Raw genomic sequence first — 25,609 nt, 5'->3', positions numbered from 1 at the left:
TATTAATTATTAATTGATGGTTTTATTTGTTGTATAATGATGTTTTCACGACCATACATAAGCATCCCTTATTTATGACCCCTTCTTGTCCTACTACTTTTCGTTTCCTTGCCCACGTATCTCTACTTCAATGTAGCATATCATCGAACGTGTTGGCTTTTAGGAGGACTTTGGAAAATATTTCTGCAGGATATCCATGTATTAGTTTTTCATGGACACAATGGGTTAAAAATAATAATATACCATATTATAGCCAAGAATTGAAAAGGGTTTTAGCATGGCCATGTTCTCATTATTCAAATTACACATGGTCATTTTTTGTTTTCATAGGAAATCTTGTAGCTGATGATGTTGTGGCAAGTTTAATTTATTTATGTTTTATTAATACATTATTATTTTTTTATAAATCTAAAAGATATATTTGTTTATGTAATATAGGGAAATGCTCAAATTTTAGATGAAGAGTTAAACCTTCTTTTGCTTGTTTTTTTTGGGATGGTATTCCATATGGTACTATCATTTCACATAAGTTTGATTAATAGAAAGTGTCGCATTCACCATGCTTATGCCATTTTTTTATTAACTTTTCTTACACCTTGAGAGTCTCAATGTGTAGTGGATAGATTGTGAAAAAAATTAGTATATATTTTTTAACGAATGATTGATATTAATGACAAGTTTAATGTTTGTAGCACGATCAACTACTATAATATCTGACATATTAAAGACAATATATATGAAGCAGAAGCAAAAGGAAACTATTTTAGGTTGGTGACTTTGAAAACAGTGCATCCAAACGACAGAGAATTTCGTTCCTATGATATTGCAGGAACTTTGGATAAGCAGTATATGTTAGCTGGCATCAGCCTACAAGATTGGATACGACAACACAAACTTGTAATCGGCCATAGGCTTAACCTAGGATTGATATCAATTCTATGGTATTTTTGCAATAAATATTTTATTTACTTTTTAATGTTTTTTTGTTTTATATATTTTTATTTAGTTAAGATTTCCTATCCGATGAGATGTTTGAAACTATTCAATACTTGGTATCATTAGAGAAGCTAGAAGATGGATTAGCTATGGATAATATAGCAGTGGTAAATGACAGAGGGAAAATCACAAGGTCATGTGATGACAATATGGGACTAGATCTTCAGTTTATCCATAATAATATTGCATGTGTCTTGCACGACTTTTTGAACGAATGCTATGGGCTCGAAATGAATCAAACTAATGATTTCAGATTGCTTATTGATATTTTAATGGATCCACGAGCATTTAATGAGTAAGATTAATCATGTATTATTTTTTATTTATTGTTTTAATTTATATTAATTATTAATTGATGGTTTTATTGTTTGTACAATGATGTTTTCACGACCATACATAAGCATCCCTTATTTATGACCCCTTCTTGTCGTACTACTTTTCGTTTGCTCGCCCACGCATCTCTACTTCAATGTAGCAGATTATCAAGCATGTCAGCTTTTAGGAGGACTTTGGCAAATATTTCTATAGGATATCCATGTATTATAGCCAAGAACTGAAAAGGGTTTTGGCATGGCCAAGTTCTCATTATTCAAATTACGGTTGGTCATCTTTTGTTTTAAGTGGAAATCTTGTAGCTGATGATGTCATAGCAAGTTTAATTTATTTCTTTTTTATTTATACATTTTTTTTTATAAATCTAAAAGATATATCTATTTATGTAATGTAGGGAAATGCTCATGTTTTAGATGAAGAGTTAAACCTTCTTTTGCTTGGTTTTTTTGCGATGGTATTCCATATTGTACTATCATTTCACATAAATTTGATTAATAGAAAGTGTTGCATTTAGCATACTTATGCCATAATTTTAATTAACTTTTCTAACACCTTGAGAGTCAATGTGCAGTGGATAGATTGTGAAAAAAAATAGTATTTATTTTTTTACGAATGATTGATATTAATGACAAGTTTAACGTCTGTAGCACTATCAACTACTATAATTTCAGACATATTAAAGACAATATATATGAAGCAGAAGGAAAAGGAAACTATTATAGAATGGTGACTCTGAAAACAGTGCATCATAACGACAGAGAATTTCGTTCCTATGATATTGCGGGAACTTTGGATAAGCAGTATGTGTTAGCTGGCTATCATAGTTTAGTAAAATATAGACAATGTATAATTGTTTTTTAACTCCATATCAGCCTACAAGATTGGATACGTCAACACAAACTTGTAATCGGACATAGACTTAAGCTAGATTTGAAATCATTTCTACGGTATTTTTGTAATAAATATTTTATTTACTTTTAAATGTTTTTTTATTTGATATATTTTAATTTAGTTAAAATTTCCTATCCATTGACATGTTTGAAGCTATTAAATACTTGCTATCATTAGAGAAGCTGGGAGATGGATTTGGTATGGATAATGTAGCACTGGTCAACGGTAGAGGGAAAATCCCAAGGTCATGTGATGACAATATGGAACTAGATCTTCATTTTATCAATAATAATATTGCAAGTGTCTTGCACGACTTTTTTAACGACTATTGTGGGCTCGAAATGAATCAAACTAATGATTTCAGATTGCTCAAGTTTTAGATGAAGAGTTAAACCTTCTTTTGCTTGGTTTTTTTGGGATGGTATTCCATATGGTACTATCATTTTTATAAATTGGATTAATAGAAAGTGTTGTATTCAACATACTCATGCCATTTTTTTATGAACTTTTCTAACACCTTCAGAGTCTCAATGTGCAGTGGATAGATTGTGAAAAAAATTTGTATATATTTTTTTACGAATGATTGATATTAATAACAGGTTCAACGTCTGTAACACTATTAGCTACTATAATGCCAGACATATTAAAGACAATATATATGAAGCATAAGCAAAAGGAAACTATTTTAGGTTGGTGACTTAAAAAACAATGCATATAAATAATAGAGAATTTCGTTCCTATGATATAGCATGAACTTTGGATAAGCAGTATGTGTTAGTTGGCTATCATAGTTTTGTAAAATTTAGACAACGTATAATTTTTTTTTAACTCCACATCAACCTACAAGATTGGATACCACAACACTAACTTGTCATCGGACATAGACTTAAGCAAGAATTGATATCAATTCTACGATACTTTTGTAATTAATATTTTATTTACTTTTTAAAGTTTTTTTATTTTATATATTTTTATTTAGTTAACATTTGCTACTCGGTGACATGTTTAAAGCTTTAGATATTTGATGTCTAAATCCCCAAACTCTCCTTGTAACCCACCTATCATAGGATTCCTTAGTCTTTAAGTAAGAACAAAGGGTGAATAACCCCTTATATATAGTTTTGTAATTTTCTTTACATAATGAATCGAATCTCTCGGGAGCTTGTTCTCAGAGACAACCTTTTGTAATAGTAAGAAATATATTTTACAGAGCACTTGCTCTGTTTTTCCTATATATTTTTGTTTTTATCATTAGTTTTCTTTCTAGCCAATCAAACTTTGAGGATTTTTCCTCAAAGGATGAGAGGCTAGGCTCTTCGTCTCTTGGAGTGAAGAAAGCCGGGTAAGTTCCCTCATGCATAAATTGGAAGTTTTGTTGTTTTAGTTTTTAATGAAGAGAAAGTGTGACCCGTTAATGGTTTTTATCTTTTTAGTTAACTTAAAACGCCTTTAAATCACCTGGGCCAACACTTGGTAAGGCAAGTGATCTCCGTCCATTGAAATGCACTAGTTTATCTCTTGCGAGCCTTTGGGAGGTGGTTTGAAGGTAGGATTTTCTAGAATAGCCAACACTTGGTAAGCTTTTGGACTCTAAGGAGACATCCATTAGTTATCTCTTGCGAGCTTTTGACGAGTAATCCAAGGTTAAGGATCATCTTGGATGGCAAATGCTAGGTGAGAGGCACAAGCCATTGCAAGATGCATCAGTGAGAGGGATTTAGTGTTTTAACCCATTAAAGGCAACCATCTATACCACACCGGTTAGAGAATTAACTATATGTTAATTCTCTAATGCGAGGAAAAGAAACAAGTGACTGAAACTCCCTTTTTGTATAAGGAATCTGAGCCTTGTAATCTAAACTCCAAGAAACACTTTTCTTTGCAAGTAAAATCAGTTACAATTTTTAGTTAGTTTAAAACCAAACCTTTTTCACTCAAACATCTTTATATTTTCTTTTAAAGCTAACCTTGAAATGAAAAGGCACCAATTCATCTTTGAATTAATATCAATTGTGAAGTGAAAACTCATCCCAGTGAACGACCCTAGAGCCACTATGCTGTGCTAGCTAAGGCTATCCTAGTACATGGTGTAATAGGTTATAAATTTTGTTGATTATTCCCTGAGATCCAAAATCAAGGGACACCAGTTGGACACGAATCAAATGGCACCATTGTTAGGGACCATTGAGAGGACATGAATCAGCTGAGACACCAATTGGGAACGAATCAATGACACTATGGGACTAGATCTTCAGTTTATCCATAATAATATTGCATGTGTCTTGCACGACTTTTTGAATGACTGCTATGGGTTCGAAATGAATCAAGCTAATGATTTCAGATTGCTTATTAATGTTTGAAGGGATCCACGAGCATTTCATGAGTAAGATTATTCATATATTAATTTTTATTTGTTGTTTTAATTTATATTAATTATTAATTGTTGGTTTTATTTGTTGTACAATGATGTTTTCATGACAATGCATAAGCATCCCTTATTTATGAACCATTATTATCATACTACTTTTCGTTTGCTCGCCCACGTATCTCTGCTTCAATATAGCATATCATCAAATGTGTCGGCGTTTAGGAGGACTTTGGCTCTAATTTCTGCAATATAACAATGTATTAGCTCTTCATGGACCCAATACATGAAAAATAGTAATTGACCAAATTAAAGCTAAGATTTGAAAAGGGTTTTGGCATGGCCAAGTTCTGATTATTCAAATTACCCTTGGTTATTTTTTTTCTTCATGGGGAATCTTGTAGCTCATGATGTCGTGGCAAGTTTAATTTATTTCTGTTCTATTTATACATATTTTTTTTTATAAATCTAGAAGATATATGTGTTTATGTAATGGAAGGAAATGCTCAAGTTTTAGACGAAGAGTTAAACCTTCTTTTGGTTGGTTTTTTTGGGATGGTATTCCTTATGGTACTATTAGTTTTATATATTAAATTAATAGAAAGTCTTGCACTCAACATACTTATACCATTTTTTTATTAACTTTTGTAACACATTAAGAGTCTCAATGTGCAGTGGATAGATTGTGAAAAAAATTTGTATATATTTTTTTACGAATGATTGATATTAATAACAGGTTTAACGTCTGTAGTGCTACCAAATACTATAATGTCGTACATATTAAAGACAATATATATGAAGTAGATGGAAAAGGAAACTACTTCAGGTTGGTGAGTTTGAAAACAGTGCATCCAAATGATATAGAATTTTGTTCCTATGATATTGCAGAAACTTTGGATAAGCAGTACGTTTTCGTTGGCTATCATAGTTATGTAGAATTTGGACAACGTATAATTTTGTTTGAGCACCACATTAGCCTACATGATTGGATCCAACAACTCCAACTTGTAATCGAACATAAACTTAATCAAGAATTGATATCAATTCTACAACATTTTTTTAATAAACATTTTATTTACTTTTAATGTTTTTTTATTTTATAGATTTGTATTTAGTTAATATTTCTTATCGGGTGACATGTTTGAAACTATTCAATACTTGGTATGATCAAAGAAGTTAGAAGATGGATTTTGTATGGATAATGTAGCAGTGGTGAACGGTAGAGGGAAAATCACAGGATTATGTGATGACAATATGGGACTCGATCTTCAGTTTATCCATAATAATATTGCACGTATCTTGCACGACTATTTGAACAACTACTATGAGCTCGAAATGAATCAAACTAATGATTTCAGATTGCTTAATGATTTTTTAAGGGATCCATGAGCATTTCATGAGTAAGATTATTCATATATTAATTTTTATTTATTTTTTAAATTTATATTAATTATTAATTGTTGGTTTCATTTGTTGTACAGTGATGTTTTCATGACCATACATAAACATCCCTTATTTATGACCCCTTTGGCCCGGTTTTCTTGGGATGATATTCCATATGCTATTAGCATTTCACATAAATTTGATTAATAGTAAGTGTTGCATACATCATCCTTATACCAATTTTTTTTTATTAACTTTTCTAACACTTTGAGAGTCTCAATGTGTTGTGGATAGATTTTGAAAAAAATACTATATTTTTTTTTATGAATGATTGGTAGTAATGACAGGTTTAACGTCTGTAGTGCTATCAAATACTATGATGTCGTACATGTTAAAGACAATATATATGAAGTAGATGGAAAAGGAAACTACTTTAGGTTGGTGAGTTTGAAAACAGTGCATCCAAATGATATAGAATTTTATTCCTATGATATTGCAGAAACTTTGGATAAGCAGTACGTTTTCGATGGCTATCATAGTTATGTAGAATCTGGACATCTTATAATTGTATTTGAGCACCACATTAGCCTACATGATCGGATCCAACAACACCAACTTGTAATCGAACATAAACCTTAATCAAGAATTGATATCAATTTTACAGTATTTTGGTAATAAACATTTTACTTACTTTTAATGTTTTTTTTTATATTTTATATATTTTTATTTAGTTAATATTTCCTATCGGGTGACATGTTTGAAACTATTCAATACTTGGTATGATCAAAGAAGTTAGAAGATCGATTTTGTATGGATAATGTAGTAGTGGTGAACGGTAGAGGGAAAATCACAAGATTATGTGATGACAATATGGGACTCGATCTTCAATTTTTCCATAATAATATTGCACGTATTTTGCACGGCTATTTGAACAACTACTATGAGCTCGAAGTGAATTAAACTAATGATTTCAGATTGCTTAATGATTTTTTAAGGGATCCATGAGCATTTCATGAGTAAGATTATTCATATATTAATTTTTATTTATTTTTTAATTTATATTAATTATTAATTGTTGGTTTCATTTGTTGTACAGTGATGTTTTCATAACCATACATAAGTATCTGTAGACCCCCATGTGGGGTTTGTTCTGATGCAGCATTGTTTGGCCAAGTGTCGCGCTCTTAAGCATCCACGTGTCAATCCCTGATTGGCCATCATGGAATCAGAGTAGTGCTTTTGAAGGCCAATCTAGGGTCGACACGTGTCAAGGGGAATCAGAAAACAATCATTTTGGCTGTTATTTGAGGGGAAAGAAAAAAGTCAGCTGAGGAGTGAGGAGAGGGGGTCTGGCTGTTGGAGGATACCTTTTTTTCTGCCAGCTGCAGGGTGGTGGAGGCTGGCAGCTGTAGGGTAGTGGAGGTGAGGCTGGTTTGGGAGTAGGCGGTTAGGGATTTTTTTTCAAGGATTGCTGGAGGAGATATGTCTTAGAGGGAGCTTGGGCAGGGAGTTTCCAGAGGGAGGGGGTTTTCCATATTTCTGAGAGTGAGTTTTTCACGACCTGGGGGATTTTTGGATCAGAGAAGGAAGTTTGAATTAGCAAGGGAGGAGGAGTTTTGAGAGGCTACCATTAGAGAGTTGTTTTTCATCAAAAGGAGGGGAGGAAGATATTTTCTAGAAAGTAAAAAATAGAGGAGGTTCATCTTCTTGAGGGTATTTTTCATTACTGCAAAAGAAGGAGTTGGACTGTTTTTCACTTAAGGAGTTCAGGTATGAACCCTTTTCATACTCTTCTCCATCTTGTTTTTGGATTATTGTTTGTCTTGGGTATGAGCATCAGATTGAATGTTTAGTTTTCACTAATCTCTGGTATGATTGTGGGTTTGTTGTCATTGTTTTATCTTTCTCTTCTTTTTAGCTTTGCTGAAGAGTAACTTGAATTTTTTTATCTTGCAAGCCCATGGATAGAAAAATGAAATAGGGCTTCACTCATTGATTTTCTATCTTTATACTCTGTTTTTGTAAATGATCATTTCACGTTTTCCTCTGTTCTTAATTGAATGGGTCATGAGAGTGGATCCAAACCCAGCTGTGAAGTCCTACAAAGATGCGCGCTCTCAAAGTTAAGATGATACTGAATAAAAGAATGGGTCAGAGTTCAAGTAATTCAACAACTTCAGCCTTGTCAATGACACCTCGAAATCATCCGTGGATGCTTCATCCTTGTTCTGTGGTTCCTGTTGCGATGTGTGCTGAGGATAACTACTTCCCTGGGCTGTATGGTTCAAGATTTTCATGGAATGTTCTTATATTGGATGGGGATAATATTGTTGCAGTATGTAGCAGTCCAATAGACATTCCTGAAATGAAGTACGGTTGGTTTGCTGAGAAGATAACCGTGAGTGATTCATGGAGTTGGCTAGATGTGTCAAGTCTCATACTCAGATGCTCTGAGAAGATTAGATCCCTGCTCTCATCTCCTCAATTCAGCACAATGAAGATTCTGGTCAAGGATGTTTCTGATTGCCTCAAAAAAGCTTCTCGCATACCTTTTTTTGAAGCTATATTTGTATCTTCCAACCCTAGAAGATGATGAGGATACTGGAGCATCATGTGATCCCGACATCTTATCACATAATTCTTTCATGCCCATCCTCAACGAATCACCCTCACTTCTAACCCATTTCAGAATATATAAATCTATCACCATACCATTAAATCCATTTCCACCTCTATACCCTTCTTCATGCCCGCTCTCTCTTTCTACAATGTCACCTGTGTCCATTAAACCTCTTTCCTGCACTAGGGGCAAGCCACAGCCTCCTGTTGATTCAGACAAAGCCTGCTCATCCAGCATTTGAACTGCTCATTCACTCGAATGATGAAGAGGTATTAACTGGCTGTCATTGAAGCGGGGTTGGAAACGTTGCCAAGTCACAATCAGCACATATAAGCAGCATTCGGCAACAATTGCTGAACTGCAACAAAGGGCATATGACAGCAGAGCAGACGGATGTTAATGCTCATGCTGAGGCACTTTCCACTTTCACTCCAGAAACTCCAGCCACTGGTCGAGACAAGGAACAATTAGTTCCGATAATGTACATAATGGGAGGAATCTTTCACTGGTAAGTCTTCTTCCTGCTTTGAAGAAGATCCACGGAAATCTGCAGCTGCTGCTATGGCAGCAAAGCTTGCAGCTTCAACCTCCTCAGCACAAATGCTATCCTATGTGCATGCAGCTCTGGCCACTCACAGCCGCGTATTCCTTCTATATCAAACACACTGTTCTCTTCACAGGACGTTCATCTTCTTGCTAGTGCAAGCATTGACGGACGTGTTTATATACGGAATATTTCTGAAGGTTCACCCTTGCACTAATTGAATGAAACGTGACCCGCGATGATGCTTCAAACGCTAGAACGAAATGCCAAAGGGTGATGACTCGGAATCAGCGTCTTCAAGTCCATCTTCTAGTGAAGTTGCAGGGTCTCCAAACCAAAGTCAAAGACATGAAAATGAATGTCCCTGATGAAGTGACAGAAGATGGTAGTCCTGTGAAGTATTTGAGAAGACTGTGAATTCAATGGTAATTTCACATCAGATGAGAGAGTTTGCTAAGTCAAGAAAGGGGAGCAACTCCAAGCTTCCACATGTTGGCCATGTTACTTCTGTCATACTTCCGACTACAAGTAAAGATGCTCCTTCTAGCCTGAGTAGGAGATTGGCACCACAGAAAAGCTGTACTTGATAGGCCCTTCATGGCAGCTGCAGTTATCCATATTACCATGCAATCATCCATGTCGTAATGTAATCATCTTGATTTTTCCACCCTGAGTCCCACGTGATGTGATTCTCCGTGCACGGTTGCCCCACAGTACCTAGAACCCGATATCTCATCATAAACATTCCATGGCCTACTCATTCCACCCTGGGACCCACTCTTGCATGGCATGCATGGTCACCTTTGGGCCACATGCCACTAACCGTTTCATCACCTTTGATTTTGAAAATGATTTCTCAAATCCCATTTTTTGTAAATATCTTCTCAAATTTGATTTTCTAACAATCCGAATTTTCTCATCTTTCATCCTTAGAATTTTTAGGATCACCCAAGAGTCTCATTTTCAATAAAATTTGGCAGCCATTTTCTTTTCGGCGAACCACTTTCGAATTTTTCATGATTTTAAAATGTTTTAAAATAAACATGAATTTAAATTCTATAATTCCAAGTGATGGAATTTACGGGATTGATTCATGCAAAAATAAACGGGCTTTGGTGGGGGTCCCATATATGTGATTGATCGATCGATTGATTTAATTGCCATGAATGATGGATTTTATTATGTTCTGTGACATATCTCATGATTGTTATTATGCACTAACCTTCGCTCTTGATAGCGCATGGTGGCTCGTTGGTCAGGTACGCACCCATTCTCACTCTAGTCACTCTATATACATGTATTGATTCCCATATGTGCATGATCAATTCGGGTATTCATTGATTTCTTTATTAGATGCCACGATTGCTTCATTTTATTAGTAGAGACCCGTCTCTAGGGACTTAGAGGGGTGCTACAGTCTTTACGGTCTTTACCGCACCTTCCCGATAAGTAACCTGACCCCCAAACCCGATCCGGTTTTTCACAAACCACCTTTTCCAAAACAAGGAGTCACACTTAGGGTTTTTATTTCTTATTTTGTTTACCCTTTAAGAATAAAACAAAAATAAGTGGCAACTCCAAGTCATTTTTCAAATAATAAATAAAATCAATTTTTTTCAAAGAAAAATCGAGCTCGCCATCGAATGGGAAATGCATTGAGCCGAAATGCGGGGTCCACAACATCCCTTATTTATGACCCCTTTGGCCTGGTTTTCTTGGGATGATATTCCATATGCTACTTGCATTTAACATAAATTTGATTAATAGTAAGTGTTGCATACATCATACTTATGCCAAATTTTTTTATTAACTTTTCTAACACTTTGAGAGTCTCAATGTGTTGTGGATAGATTGTGAAAAAAATACTATATTTTTTTTATGAATGATTGGTAGTAATGACAGGTTTAACGTGTGTAGCACTACAAAATACTATAATGTCGTGCATATTAAAGACAATAAATATGAAGTAGATGGAAAAGGAAACTACTTTAGGTTGGTGACTTTGAAAATAGTGCATCCAAATGATAGAGAATTTTGTTCCTATGATATTGCAGAAACTTTGGATAAGCAGTACGTTTTCGATGGCTATCATAGTTATGTAGAATCTAGACATCTTATAATTGTTTTTGAGCACCGCATTAGCCTACATGATTGGATCCAACAACACCAACTTGTAATCGAACATAAACCTTAATCAAGAATTGATATCAATTCTATGGTATTTTGGTAATAAACATTTTATTTACTTTTAATGTTTTTTTATTTTATATATTTTTATTTAGTTAATATTTCCTATCGGATGACATGTTTGAAACTATTCAATACTTGGTATGATCAAAGAAGCTAGAAGATGGATTTTGTATGGATAATGTAGCAGTGGTGAATGGTAGAGGGAAAATAACAAGGTCAAGTGATGACAATATTAGACTAGATCTTATGTTTATCCATAATAATATTGCACGTGTCTTCCACAACTTTTTGAACGACTGCTATGGGCTCGAAATGAATCAAACTAATGATTTCAGATTGCTTATTGATGTTTTAAGGGATCCATGAGCATTTCGTGAGTAACATTATTCATATATAAATTTTTATTTATTATTTTTATTTATATTGATTATTACTTATTGGTTTTATTTGTTGTACAATGATGTTTTCACGACCATACATAAGCATCCCTTATTTATGACCCCTTCTTGTCATACTACTTTTCGTTTGCTCGCCCACGTATCTCTACTTCAATATAGCAGATCATCAAACATGTTAGCCTTTAGGAGGACTTTGACAAATATTTATGTAGGATATCCATGTATTAGTTTTTCATTGACCCAATAGGTTAAAAATAACAATAGACCATATTATAGCCAAGAATTTGAAAAGGTATTGGCATGGCCAAGTTCTCATTATTCAAATTACCCTTGGTCATTTTTTGTTTTCATAGGAAATCTTGTAGCTGATGATGTCGTGGAAAGTTTAATTTATTTTTGTTTTATTTATACATTTTTTTATTTATAAATCTAAAAGATATATGTCTTTATGTAATGTAGGGAAATGGTCAACTTTTAGACGAAGAGTTAAACCTTCTTTTGCTTGTTTTTTTTTTGGATGGTATTCCATATGGTACTATCATTTCACATAAATTTGATCAATAGAAAGTGCCGCATTCAACATACTTATGCCATTTTTTTATTAACTTTTCTAACACCTTGAGAGTCTCAATGTGCAATGGATAGATTGTGACAAAAATTAGTATATATTTTTTTACGAATGATTGATATTAATGATAGGTTTAGCGTTTGTAGCACTATCAGCTACTATAATGTCAAACTTATTAAAGACAATATATATGAAGCAGAAGCAAAAGGAAACTATTTTGGGTTGGTGACTTTGAAAATAGTGCATCTAAACGATAGAGAGTTTCGTTCTTATGATATTATGGGAACTTTGGATAAGCAGTATGTGTTGGCTTGGTATCATAGTTTATAAAATTTGGACAACCTTTAATTGTTTTTTAACTCCACATCAATCTGTAAGATTGGATACGACAACACAAACTTTTAATCAGACATAGACTTAAGAAAGAATTTATATCAATTCTACAGTATTTTTGTAATTAATATTTTAGTTAATTTTTAATGTTTTTTTATTTTATATATTTTTATTTAGTTAATATTTCCTAACCGGTGACATGTTTGAAGCTATTCAATACTTGGTATCATCAAAGAAGCTGGAAGATGGATTTGGTATGGGTAATGTAGCAATGGTGAATGGTAGAGAGAAAATCACAAGGTCATGTGATGAGAATATGGGACTAGATCTTCAGTTTATCCATAATAATATTGCACGAGTCTTGCACGACTTTTTGAATCAAACTAAAGATTTCAGATTGCTTATTGATGTTTTAAGGGATCGATCAAAATTTCATGAGTAAGATTATTCATATATTAATTTTTATTTATTGTTTTAATTTATATTAATTTTTATTTATTGTTTTAATTTATATTAATTATAGTTATGCTTTCACAACTATACATTAGTATCCCTTATTTATGAGCCCTTCTTATCGTACTACTTTTCGTTTACTCGCCCACATATCTCTACTTCAATATAGCATATCATCAAACATGTTGACCTTTAGGAGGACTTTGGCACATATTTCTGCAATATATCCATGTATTAGCTCTTCATGGACCCAATGGGTTAAAAATAATAATAAACCAAATTATAGCCGAGAATTGAATAGGGTTTTAGCATGGCTAAGTTCTCATTATTCAAATTACCCCTGGTAATTTTTTGTCATCATGAGAAATCTTGTATCTCATGATGTCGTGGCAAGTTTAATTTATTTCTATTTTATATATAAACAATTTTATTTTATAAATCTAAAAGATATATGTGTTTTTGTAATGTAGGGAAATGGTCAAGTGTTAGAGGAAGAGTTAAACCTTCTTTGGCCAGGTTTTCTTGGAATGATATTCTATATCCTACTAGCATTTCACATAAATTTGACTAATAGTAAGTGTTGCACACAACATACTTGTGCCAATTTTTTTTTTTTTTTTATTAACTTTTCTAACTCTTTGAGAGTCTCAGTGGTCAGTGGATAAATTGTGAAAAAATTACTATATTTTTTTACGATTGATTGATATTAATGACAGGTTTAACGTTCGTAGAACTATCAAATACTATAATGTCATACATATTAAAGACAATATATATGAAGTAGAAGGAAAAGGAAACTACTTTAGGTTGGCGACTTTGAAAACATTGCATCCAAATGATAGAGAATTTTGTTCCTATGATATTGCACAAACTTTGGATAAACAGTGTGTTTTGGATGGCTATCATAGTTATGTAGAATCTGGACAGCATATAATTGATTTTCAACACCACATTAGCCTACAAGATTGGATCCAACAACATCAACTTGTAATCGAACATGGACTTAAACAGGAATTGATATCGATTCTACGGTATTTTTTATAATAAATATTTTATTTACTTTTTAATGTTTTCTTGTTTTATATATTTTTATTTAGTTAATATTTCCTATCCGGTGAGATGTTTGAAACTATTCAATACTTGGTATCATTAGAGAAGCTAGAAGATGGATTAGCTATGGATAATATAGCAGTGGTAAACGACAGAGGGAAAATCACAAGGTCATGTGATGACAATATGGGACTAGATCTTCAGTTTATCCATAATAATATTGCATGTGTCTTGCACGACTTTTTGAACGAATGCTATGGGCTTGAAATGAATCAAACTAATGATTTCAGATTGCTTATTGATGTTTTAAGGGATCCACCAGCATTTCATGAGTAAGATTCTTCATATATTAATTTTTATTTATTGTTTTAATTTATATTAATAATTAATTTTTGGTTTTATTTGTTGTACAGTGATGTTTTCACCACCACACATAAGCATTCCTTATTTATGACCCCTTTTTGTTGTACTACTTTTCGTTTGCTCGCCCACCTTTCTCTGCTTCGATATAGATTATCATCAAACGTGTTGGCCTTTTGATTACTACCAAAAAGTGCTATTTTGTAGACCTAATTATAATGGTTTTAAGCACATTTGAGTAGTAATCATATTCATTTAACCCAATTAATTCATTAAGGTCCTTAGTAATTGATTTTAACCATTTTGTGGCAAGTTTACATGTTTTTATCAGCTTATGAATCAATTCAAGCATGCCAAATGATGGAGGAGCTACTTGGACAAGTTATGGCAAAGCTTTTGGAAGCTCAAATTAATGAAGAACCAAGCTTTGGAGCTCCATAGCCCTTTGCCAAAGTCGTTCAAAGTATGCAAGGAAAGAACAATGGAAAAGAGGAAAAGCAAGCAAAGTGAAGAGAAGCAAAGAGGACAGCAACTGCAGTCTTATTTCAAACTTTTGGAGCACTTTTCGAAGTCCATTTTTTACATACTATATACCATTTCAAATCTCTGGAAGTCAAGAATCCAACGCTTCAAACCGTGAATGATTTGGAGTTGAAATGAGGAAGATATGGCCTTCGGAAGGCAACTGCTCCAGGTTATGCGAAAATTTCGCATAACACCTTCAAAATTCGCATAACCCATGCGTGTTGCGAATTTTCCTCTGTTTTTGCCGACTCCACTTTAGATATTTTCCTTTGTATTTTGTGATGTAATTTCCTTTCTTATCCTTGTAACTAACCAATCACAGGCTTTTGCTTTTGTAAAGACTATATAATGGGTGGAAATCACCTCTTGGAATATATAGAAGATATATTACGTTTTACACTTAGAATTTTTACAGAGCTCTCTCGTTTCTCCTGTTCTTCCCCATTTCTATTTTCTTAGTAGCCAAACAGCCTCTGAGGGCTTTTCCTTAGAGGATGATTGGCTAAAACTTTTAGTTTCTCAAAGTATGGATGTTATGTGATGGCTTGGATGCAATCCCATGGAAATTTCTCGCACCCGGAAGGTAAGGTAGACGTTTTTCATTAAAGGTTCATTAATGCAAAGTTTGGTTTTTATTTCCTTAGGACAACTTCCAACGGCCAATACTTGATAAGCTTTTGGATTTCTATCCATTAGTTATCTCCTACGAGCTATTGGAAGGTGAGGTTTTCAATTCCAAGTTTTGTATTAATCCGTTAGAACCAATTTCAATGGCCATTGAAAGGTGAGTTTATCACTTGGAATGACTTTGAGTTGCCAATATTTGGTAAGCTTTTGGCTTTAGACCATTAGTTATCTCTTACGAGCCATTCAAAGGAAGTCTAAGGTGAATAACCATTGATGAAATTCACTACCATCTGTTTTGCCATTTTAAAGGATTAAAACTTGATTTGCTAAATCCATACCGGTTCGGGAAGCAAGCATCACCATAGTTGCAACCCCAACGCGAGGAGCCTATCCTGAGATTTCCAATTTGCATAAGAGCCAGAGCATAGCTATCCTATCTTTGAGAAACTTGTTTTTACACCCTTTCATTTTAGTCTTTAATGTTAGCTTAAATTAGTTTAAATCTTTCTAAAACATTTACATCTTCTTTTAAAGCTAACATCCATAAGAAAATCACCTATTTTCCTAATTTGAATATCACTAGTGTTTGCGAAAACCCTTCCCAGTGAACGATCCTAGAACCACTATGCTATAGTAGCTTGGCTACTTTAGTAATAGTATTTAAGGTATAAATTTTGTTGATACGCCTTTAAAGCTAAGCTACCATGAGTCGAATCACCTTTAGGAGGACTTTGGCACATATTTCTGGAGGATATCCATGTATTAACTATTCGTGGACTGATTCGTGCCTAATTGGTGTCTCAGCTAATTCGTGTCCAGCTGGTGCTCCTTGATTGAGGGAGTAATCAACAAAATTTATAACCTATTACAACATATACTAGGGTAGCAAAGAAAAAGTTACTATAGCATAGTGGCTCTATGATCGTTCACTGGGAAGGGTTTTCAAATTACAAATGATACCAATTCAAAATGAATTGGTGATGTTTCATTTCAAGGTTAGCTTGAGAAATAAATCACAAACTTTGGTTGAAAAAGTTTTAGATTTAAACTAACGGCACAGCAAGTAATGGAAATTACTTATGAAGAAAAACATTCCTTTGAGATTTAGGTTCACAGGGGAGGTTCCTCATGTAAAAACATAGCTCTGGTCAGTTGGTTCATTTCCTCACATTAGAAATTAACATATAGTCAATTCTCTAACCGGTGTTGTACAGATGCATCCCTTAATTGGATTTCAGCTCTAATTCCCTCTCACTGATGCAACTTGCAATGGTTCGTGCCTCTCACTTAGCATTTACCATTCAAGGTGATCTTTAACCTTGGACTTCCCTTCTCAAGCTCGCAAGAGGTAACTAATGGATGTCTCCTTGGAGTCCAAAAGCTTACCAAGTGTTGGCAATTCTAGAAAATCCTACCTTCAAGTCACCTCCCAGAGGCTCGCAAGGGGTAAACTAGTGCATCTCCATGGACAGAGATCACTTGCCTTACCAAGTGTTGGCCTAGGTGACTCCAAGGCGTTTTAACTTAACTAAAAATATAGAAAACACTAAAGGATCACACTTTCTCTTCATTCATGGTTGAAACCACAAAGCTACTAATTCTTCCTCAGAGAGTGCATAACTAGTAAATGAAAAATACAATCAAATTGAGAAGGTAAGGCAGAGCAAAGCTCTGTATTTTACTTTCTTTCAAACTTTTACAAAAGGTCCGTCGTCTTCCTCTCGAGAACAGGCTCCCGAGAGCTATTTATATGAAAATTACAATAATAATTATTACATGGATATTTACCCTTTTTCCTAACTTAATAGTTAAGGAATCCTATAATTGGTGGCTTACAAGGAGAGTTTGGGGATTTAGACAACAAAAATATGAAGAAAAATATCTCAAAGTGTCGGTCGCAAATATCGGGAAGCACTAACGACCATTTCGCAGGTGAAAACGAGGTCTCGCAGATGCACAAAAAGGGCTGCGAAATCACTTTGCAGCAAAAGGCTGATTTCGCAGCGCTGCGAAGTTGGCTTTCAGCTTGCGGTGTTCGGCTTCCAACAGCTGTAACTCCTTCATTTCAGATTTTAATTGCTCACCGTTTGAAGCATTGGATTGCTGAATTCCTAAGCTTTGAAACGACATATAGCATGCATAAATTGGACTTCAGGAAGTGCTCCAAAAGTGGCTGACATGACTGTCATAAAAAATGCTTCATGGCAGATTTCTCTTTACTTCCCCTCCTTGCATTCCAGATTTGCTTATGGCAAAGGACTTCAAAGCTTTGGTTCTTCATGTTTCTGAGCTTTCCATTGCTTTGCTATGGATTCCAAATAACTCTCCTCAATCTCATATTGTTTTGGTGATCAAAAAGCTATCAAAACACCAAAACTTAACACAAATTGATTAGAAGTGCTTGCAAAGGTCCTTAATATGTTAATTAGGTTAAAAGGCAATAACTACTACTCAAAAGTGTTTAAAAGAGTTAATTACAAGCTATGAAATAACACTTTTTGAGTAGTAATCATGGACCCAATGGGTGAAAAATAATAATAGACCAAATTATAGCCAAGAATTGGAAAGGGTTTTGGCATGGCCAAGTTCTCATTATTCAAATTACCCTTGGTCATTTTTTTTCTTCATGGGGAATCTTGTAGCTCATGATGTCGTGGCAACTTTAATTTATTTTTGCTTTATTTATACATTATTTTTTTTATAATTCTAAAAGACGTATGTGTTAATGTATTGTAGGGAAATGCCGAAGTTTTAGACAAAGAGTTAAACCTTCTTTGGCTTTGTTTTCTTGGGATGGTATTCTATATGCTACTAGAATTTCACATAAATTTGATTTAGAGTAAGTGTTACATACAACATACTTATGCCATTTTTTAATTTTTTAATTAACTTTTCTAACACACTGAGAGTCTCAATGTGTAGTGGATAGATTGTGAAAAAAATTACTACATATATTTTTACGAATTATTGATATTAATGGAAGGTTTAACGTCTGTAGCACTATCGGCTACTATAATGTCAAACATATTAAAAACAATATATATGAAGCAGAAGCAAAAGGAAACTATTTTAGGTTGGTGACTTTGAAAATGGTGCATCCAAATAACATAGAATTTCGTCCCTATGATACTGCGGGAACTTTGGATAAACAATATGTGTTAGTTAGCTATCATAGTTTTGTAAAATCTGGACAACGTATAATATTTTTTTAACTCCACATCAGCCAACAAGATTGGATAGGACAACACCAACTTGTAATTAAACACAAACTTAATCAAGAATTGATACTGATTCTATGGTATTTTTATAATACATATTTATTTACTTTTTAATTTATTTTATTTTATATATTTTGATTTGGTTAATATTTCCTATCCTGTGACATATTTGAAGCTATTCAATACTCGGTATCATCAAAGAAGTTGGAAGATGGATTTGGTATGGATATTGTAGTAGTAGTGAAAGGTAGAAGGAAAATCACAAGGTCATGTGATGACAATATGGGACTAGATCTTCAGATTGTCCATAATAATATTGCACGTGTCTTGCACGACTTTTTGAACGACCACTATGGGCTCGACATGAATCAAACTAATGATTTCAAACTGCTTATTGATGTTTTAAGGGATCCACTAGCATTTCATGAGTAGGATTCTTCATATATTAATTTTTATTTATTGTTTTAATTTATATTAATAATTAATTATTGGTTTTATTTGTTGTACAGTGATGTTTTCACCACCATACATAAGCATCCCTTATTTATGACCCCTTCTTGCTGTACTACTTTTCGTTTGCTCGCCCACGTATCTCTGCTTCGATATTGAATATCATCAAACGTGTTGGCCTTTAAGAGGACTTTGACACATATTTCTGCAGGATATCCATGTATTAGCTATTCGTGGACCTAATAGGTGGAAAATAATAATAGGCCAAATTATTGCTAAGAATTGGAAAGGGTTTTGGCATGACCAAGTTCTCATTTTTGAAATTACACTTGGTCATTTTTTTTTTCTTGATGGGGAATCTTGTAGCTCAGGATTACGTTGCAACTTTAATTTATATTTGTTTGATTTATACATTTTTTTTATAAATCTAAAAGACATATGTGTTAATGTAATGTAGGGAAATGCGGAAGTTTTAGACGAAGAGTTAAACCTTCTTTGGCTTTGTTTTCTTGGGATGGTATTCTATATGCTACTAGCATTTCACATAATTTTGATTTAGAGTAAGTGTTACATAACACATACTTATGCCAATTTTTTTTATTAACTTTTCGAACACATGGAGACTCTTGATGTGCAGTGGATAGATTGTGAAAAAAATTACTACATATTTTTTTACGAATTATTGATATTAATGAAAGGTTTAACGTCCGTAGCACTATCAGCTACTATAATGTTAAACGTATTAAAGGCAATATATATTAGGCAAAAGAAAAAGGAAACTATTTTAGGTTGGTGACTTTGAAAACGGTGCATCCAAATAACAGAGAATTTCGTCCCTATGATATTGCGGGAACTTTGGATAAGCAGTATGTGTTAGTTGGTTGTCATAGTTTTGTAAAATCTAGACAACGTATAATATTTTTTTAACTCCACATGAGCCAACAAGATTGGATAGGACAACACCAACTTGTAATTAGAAACAGACTTAAGCAAGAATTGATATTGATTCTATGGTATTTTTATAATACATATTTTTTTACTTTTAAATTTTTTTATTTTATCTATTTTTATTTTTTTAATATTTCCTATCTAGTGACATGTTTGAAGCTATTCAATACTTGGTATCATTAAAGAAGCTGGAATATGGATTTGGTATGGATAATGTAGCAGTGGTGAATGGTAGAAGGAAAATCACAAAGTCATGTCATGACAATATGGGACTAGATCTTCAGTTTATCCATAATAATATTACACGTGTCGTGCACAACTTTTTGAGCAACTGTTATGGGCTAGAAATGAATCAAACTAATGATTTCAAAGTGCTTATTGATGTTTTAAGCGATACACTAGCATTTCATGAGTAAGATTATTTAAATATTAATTTTTATTTATTGTTTTAATTTATGTTAATGATTAATTATTGGTTTTATTTATTGTACAGTGATGTTTTCACGACCATATATAAGCATTCCTTGTTTCTGACCCCTTCTTGTCGTACTACTTTTCGTTTGCATGCCCACGTATCTCTGCTTCGATATAGAATATCATCAAACGTGTTGGCCTTTAAGAGGACTTTAGCACATTTCTACAGGATATCCATGTATTAGCTCTTCGTGGACCCAATGGGTGAAAAATAAAAATAGACCAAATTATAGCCAAGAATTGGAAAGGGTTTTGGCATGGCTAAGTTCTCATTATTCAAATTACCCTTGGTCATTTTTTTTCTTCATGCGGAATCTTGTAGCTCATGATGTCGTGGCAACTTTAATTTATTTTTGTTTTATTTATACATTATTTTTTTTATAAATCTAAAAGACGTATGTGTTAATGTAATGTAGGGAAATGCTGAAGTTTTAGACGAAGAGTTAAACCTTCTTTGGCTTTGTTTTATTGGGATGGTATTCTATATGCTACTAGCATTTCACATAAATTTGATTTAGAGTAAGAGTTACATACAACATACATATGCCATTTTTCTATTTTTTTTATTAACTTTTCTAACACATTGAAAAAAATTACTATACATTTTTTTTTTACGAATTATTGATATTAATAAAAGGTTTAACGTTCATACCACTATCGGCTACTATAATGTCAAACTTATTAAACATAATATATATGAAGCAGAAGCAAAAGCAAACTATTTTAGGTTGGTGACTTTGAAAATGGTGCATCCAAATAACAGAGAATTTCGTTCCCATGGTATTGCAGAAACTTTAGATAAGCAGTATGTGTTAGCTGGCAATCATAGTTTTGTGAAATCTGGACAACGTATAATATTTTTTTAACACCACATCAGCCTACAAGATTAGATACGACAACACCAACTTGTAATCGGACATAGACTTAACCAAGAATTGATATCAATTCTTCGGTATTTTTGTAATACATATTTTATTTACTTTAAAATTTTTTTTATTTTCTATATTTTTATTTGGTTATTATTTCCTATTCGGTAACATGCTTGAAGAAATTCAATACTTGATATCATCAAAGAAGTTGGAAGATAGATTTGGTATGAATAATGTAGCAGTGGTTAACGGTAGAGGGAAATTACAAGATTATGTGTTGAGATATTATGATATATTCTAGGAAAGTAGTTGCTATTGTTTAGGATTGTTTCCTAAACTCACGGTTTTCTCTTAATTAGGTTTGCTTGATGTACTATATATTTATGGGGATGAATATCAATTAGGGTTAAGCTTTGACCCTTTAATCACACTTTACATGGAATCAGAGCGCTGACATGCACACACAATAAAACAATGGCCGACGACGATGAACAACCACCATTGCCGCCACCTAAAAGGGAGATGAATTCACCTTTTTTTCTCGGCACAGGAGACCGACCAGGCGACTTCATCACTCCCACTCGCTTACACGGCGACAATTACAATGATTGGGCTTCCGATATTCAGTTGGCATTGGAGGCACGCCGCAAGTTTGAATTTTTGGAAGGCACTATCACCGGACCACAACCTCCATATACCCAATCTGATTGGAACACCGTGAATGCAATGTTGGGTTCTTGGATTACAAACACAATCGATCCCGAGGTAAAGAGTACCCTATCTAAATTTCGTGATGCAAAACGCTTATGGGAGCATCTTAAGCAACGATATGCTATGGTTAATGGCCCAAGAATTCAACAGTTAAAGACTTCAATTGCTAAGTGTGAGCAACCGAAATCTATGTCTGTTACAACTTACTATGGCAAATTGAATGTATTATGGGAGGAATTATTTAAGAATGAACCGCTAATTTCTTGCACTTGTTGTTCGTCTTGTACTGCCGCATCATTGCACCAAGCAAGACGTGAACAAGGAAAATTACATGACTTCTTGATGGGACTCAACACTGATCTGTACGCTCAATTACGAACCAATATCCTTTCTCAAGATCCCTTGCCTTCGCTTGATCGAGCGTACCAACTGGTGATACAAGATGAGCGTGTGCGGCTCGCCAAGGCAGTCACAGAAGACAAGCCAGCAGAGGTCCTTGGCTTTGTTGTCCGTACAGGTGCTGGAAGAGGACGAGGAAAAACGGAGAGGCCTGTGTGTAGCCACTGCAAGAAGACGGGGCATGAGACTTCAACTTGCTGGTCCCTCGTTGCTTGTCCTCACTGTCACAAACATGGCCATGACAAAAATAATTGTTATGAAATAGTGGGTTATCCTGAGGGGTGGTTGGATCAAAACAAGGCTGATGGGGGTGCTGGACGTAGTCGTCAGCAGGCTGGTCGTGGGCGTGGTTCAGCTCGTTCTAACACAGCAAGTAGCACAATTGGAGCATCCTCTACTAAAAGTTCTACCGATCAACTCTTCACACTCGAACAATGGAAAGCTCTTACGGGCTTAATTGGTAATGCTCAAGTTCCGGATGACAGGTTGAATGGTAAGTTTGACACGAAGTTATGGATCATTGACACCGGGGCAACTCATCACGTGACTGGTGATTTATTTTGGTTATTTGATACTATAGCGTTGTTTGAGTGTCCGGTTGGCCTTCCTAATGGTGAATCTATTGTTGCGACCCAATCCGGTTCCGTTCGTTTGTCGAATAACATCACTCTTAAAAACGTTCTTTATGTGCCGAAACTCAATTGCAATTTACTTTCGGTTTCACAATTGACTGATGACTTACATTGTATTGTCCAATTTAACTCTTATATGTGTGCTATACAGGACCACACCAGGGAGCTGATTGGAACGGGAGTTAGGCGAGATGGACTTTACTACTTCGGTGGAGCTGAAGGTGATTCGGTAGAACATGTTTCTGTCCACAATGCAGCCTCCACTTTGGAGTTGTGGCACAAAAGGATGGGACATCCTTCAGAGAAAGTAGTGAAGTTACTTCCTCCAGTTAGCAATCTTAAGGGTAGTTTAAACAAAGCTTGTGAAATATGTTTTCGTGCTAAGCATCCTAGAGACAAATTTTCTTTAAGTGACAATAAGGCAACTAGAATTTTTGAGAAAATACATTGTGATTTGTGGGGCTCTTATAAACATGTCTCTTCTTGTGGAGCTCGTTATTTTTTAACTATTGTTGATGATTTCTCAAGAGCTGTGTGGATTTATTTGTTGGTCGATAAAACAGAAGTTTTTCGGATGTTTATGTCTTTTATTGCAATGGTAGATCGACAATTTTCTCAAACAGTGAAAGTTGTTCAAAGTGATAATGGTACGGAATTTAAATGGCTACTTGACTATTTTTCTACAACTGGCATTTTATTCCAAACTTCTTGTGTGGGAACTCCGCAACAAAATGGGAGGGTTGAGAGAAAACACAAGCATATTTTAAATGTGGAGAGGGCATTACGCTTTCAAGCAAATTTGCCTATTTATTTTTGGGGCGAAAGTGTTCTTGCCGCTGCTCATTTAATAAACCGCACTCCCTCTCCTTTGTTACACAATAAAACACCATTTGAAATCCTATTTGGCACCCCTCCTTCATATGCGGCAATTCACACCTTTGGTTGTCTTAGTTTTGCTCATGATAAAAAATCCAAAGGTGACAAATTTGCAAGTAGAAGTAGAAAATGTGTGTTTTTGGGTTACCCGTTTGGAAAGAAGGGGTGGAAGTTGTTTGATTTGGACACCAAGGAATTATTTGTTTCTCGTGATGTCAAGTTTTTTTAGGATGTTTTTCCGTTTGGTAACCCGGGTGTTGTGAATATTATTCTGGACAACATTGTGCCTACGGTAAATGTTGAAATTGATAGTGATTTTGCTAATTTTGTCGATGATGATGTTGATTTGCCTAACCCACAAGCCCAAACACAAAATCCCAACCTCATCCAACCTGAACCCCAAGCCCACCAAGATCTTTCACCTGAGCCGGAAGTTGTTCCCACTGTTGGGCTTGATTCACTTGGGCTTGACAATACAAGCAATGGGCAGTCTGCTCCTATGGGAAAGGGAATGAGGGATAAATTTCCTTCGGTTCTATGACGAGATATTGTTACTCATACGGTGGTTGCTGAAAGTCCATCTCCCGCCACTCCGTCTCCACAGCATCCCTCAGGTACTCCTTATCCCATAGCACATTATATAAATTGTGACAATTTTTCTGTACATTATCGAAAGTTTCTTGCAGCTATTATTTCGAGCAATGATCCTAAGTCATTTAAAGAGGCTATTAAAGATGTCGGTTGGTAAAAGTCAATGCATGAGGAGATTCTGGCTTTGGAGGAAAATGGTACGTGGACTCTTGAACCTCTTCCAAAGGGTAAGCGTGCTTTGGGAAGTCAGTGGGTTTATAGAACCAAGTACTTCTCAAACGGTGATATTGAAAGGCTCAAATCCAGATTAGTAGCTTTGGGGAATCATCAAGAAGCCGGTATTGATTATCATGAGACATTTTCTCTAGTTGACAAAATGACTACGGTGCGTGCTTGCTTGGCTATTGCGGCTTCGAAAAATTAGGAACTTCATCATATGGATGTTCACAATGCCTTTTTGCATGGAGATCTTGAGGAGGAAGTGTATATGAAGCTACCCCCAGGATTTGAGCGTTCCGATCCGAACTTGGTTTGCAGGTTACGGAAATCACTTTATGGGTTGAAATAGGCTCCGAGATGTTGGTTTGCCAAGTTGGTCACGGCTCTTAAAGGATATGGTTTCTTACAGTCCTACTCCGATTATTCTCTTTTTAATTACACTAAGGGCAATGTTCAAATAAATGTGCTAGTGTATGTCGACAATCTTATTATCTCTGGGAATGATTCCGCTGCACTTAAGACCTTTAAAGCCTATCTCAGTGATTGTTTTAAGATGAAAGATCTTGGTGTTTTGAAGTATTTCCTC

At 34.5% G+C, this 25,609-nt stretch overlaps 1 protein-coding gene across 1 annotated transcript; it reads left to right on the top strand.

The window, feature by feature from the left end:
* Positions 1-22,069: 22,069 nt before the first annotated feature.
* On the top strand, positions 22,070-24,754 carry LOC109121994 (uncharacterized). Its single transcript, XM_019217966.1, has 3 exons — positions 22,070-23,422; positions 23,489-23,665; positions 24,443-24,754. The coding sequence occupies exons 1-3, from the start codon at positions 22,070-22,072 to the stop codon at positions 24,752-24,754; spliced, it is 1,842 nt and encodes a 613-aa protein (XP_019073511.1).
* The last annotated feature ends 855 nt before the right edge of the window (positions 24,755-25,609 follow it).

This window comes from Vitis vinifera, chromosome 15, assembly GCF_030704535.1.
Source record: "Vitis vinifera cultivar Pinot Noir 40024 chromosome 15, ASM3070453v1".
Taxonomy (NCBI): domain Eukaryota; kingdom Viridiplantae; phylum Streptophyta; class Magnoliopsida; order Vitales; family Vitaceae; genus Vitis; species Vitis vinifera.
Note: the sequence above shows the minus strand (reverse complement) of the source record. Positions and strands in the feature narration are given on the sequence as shown.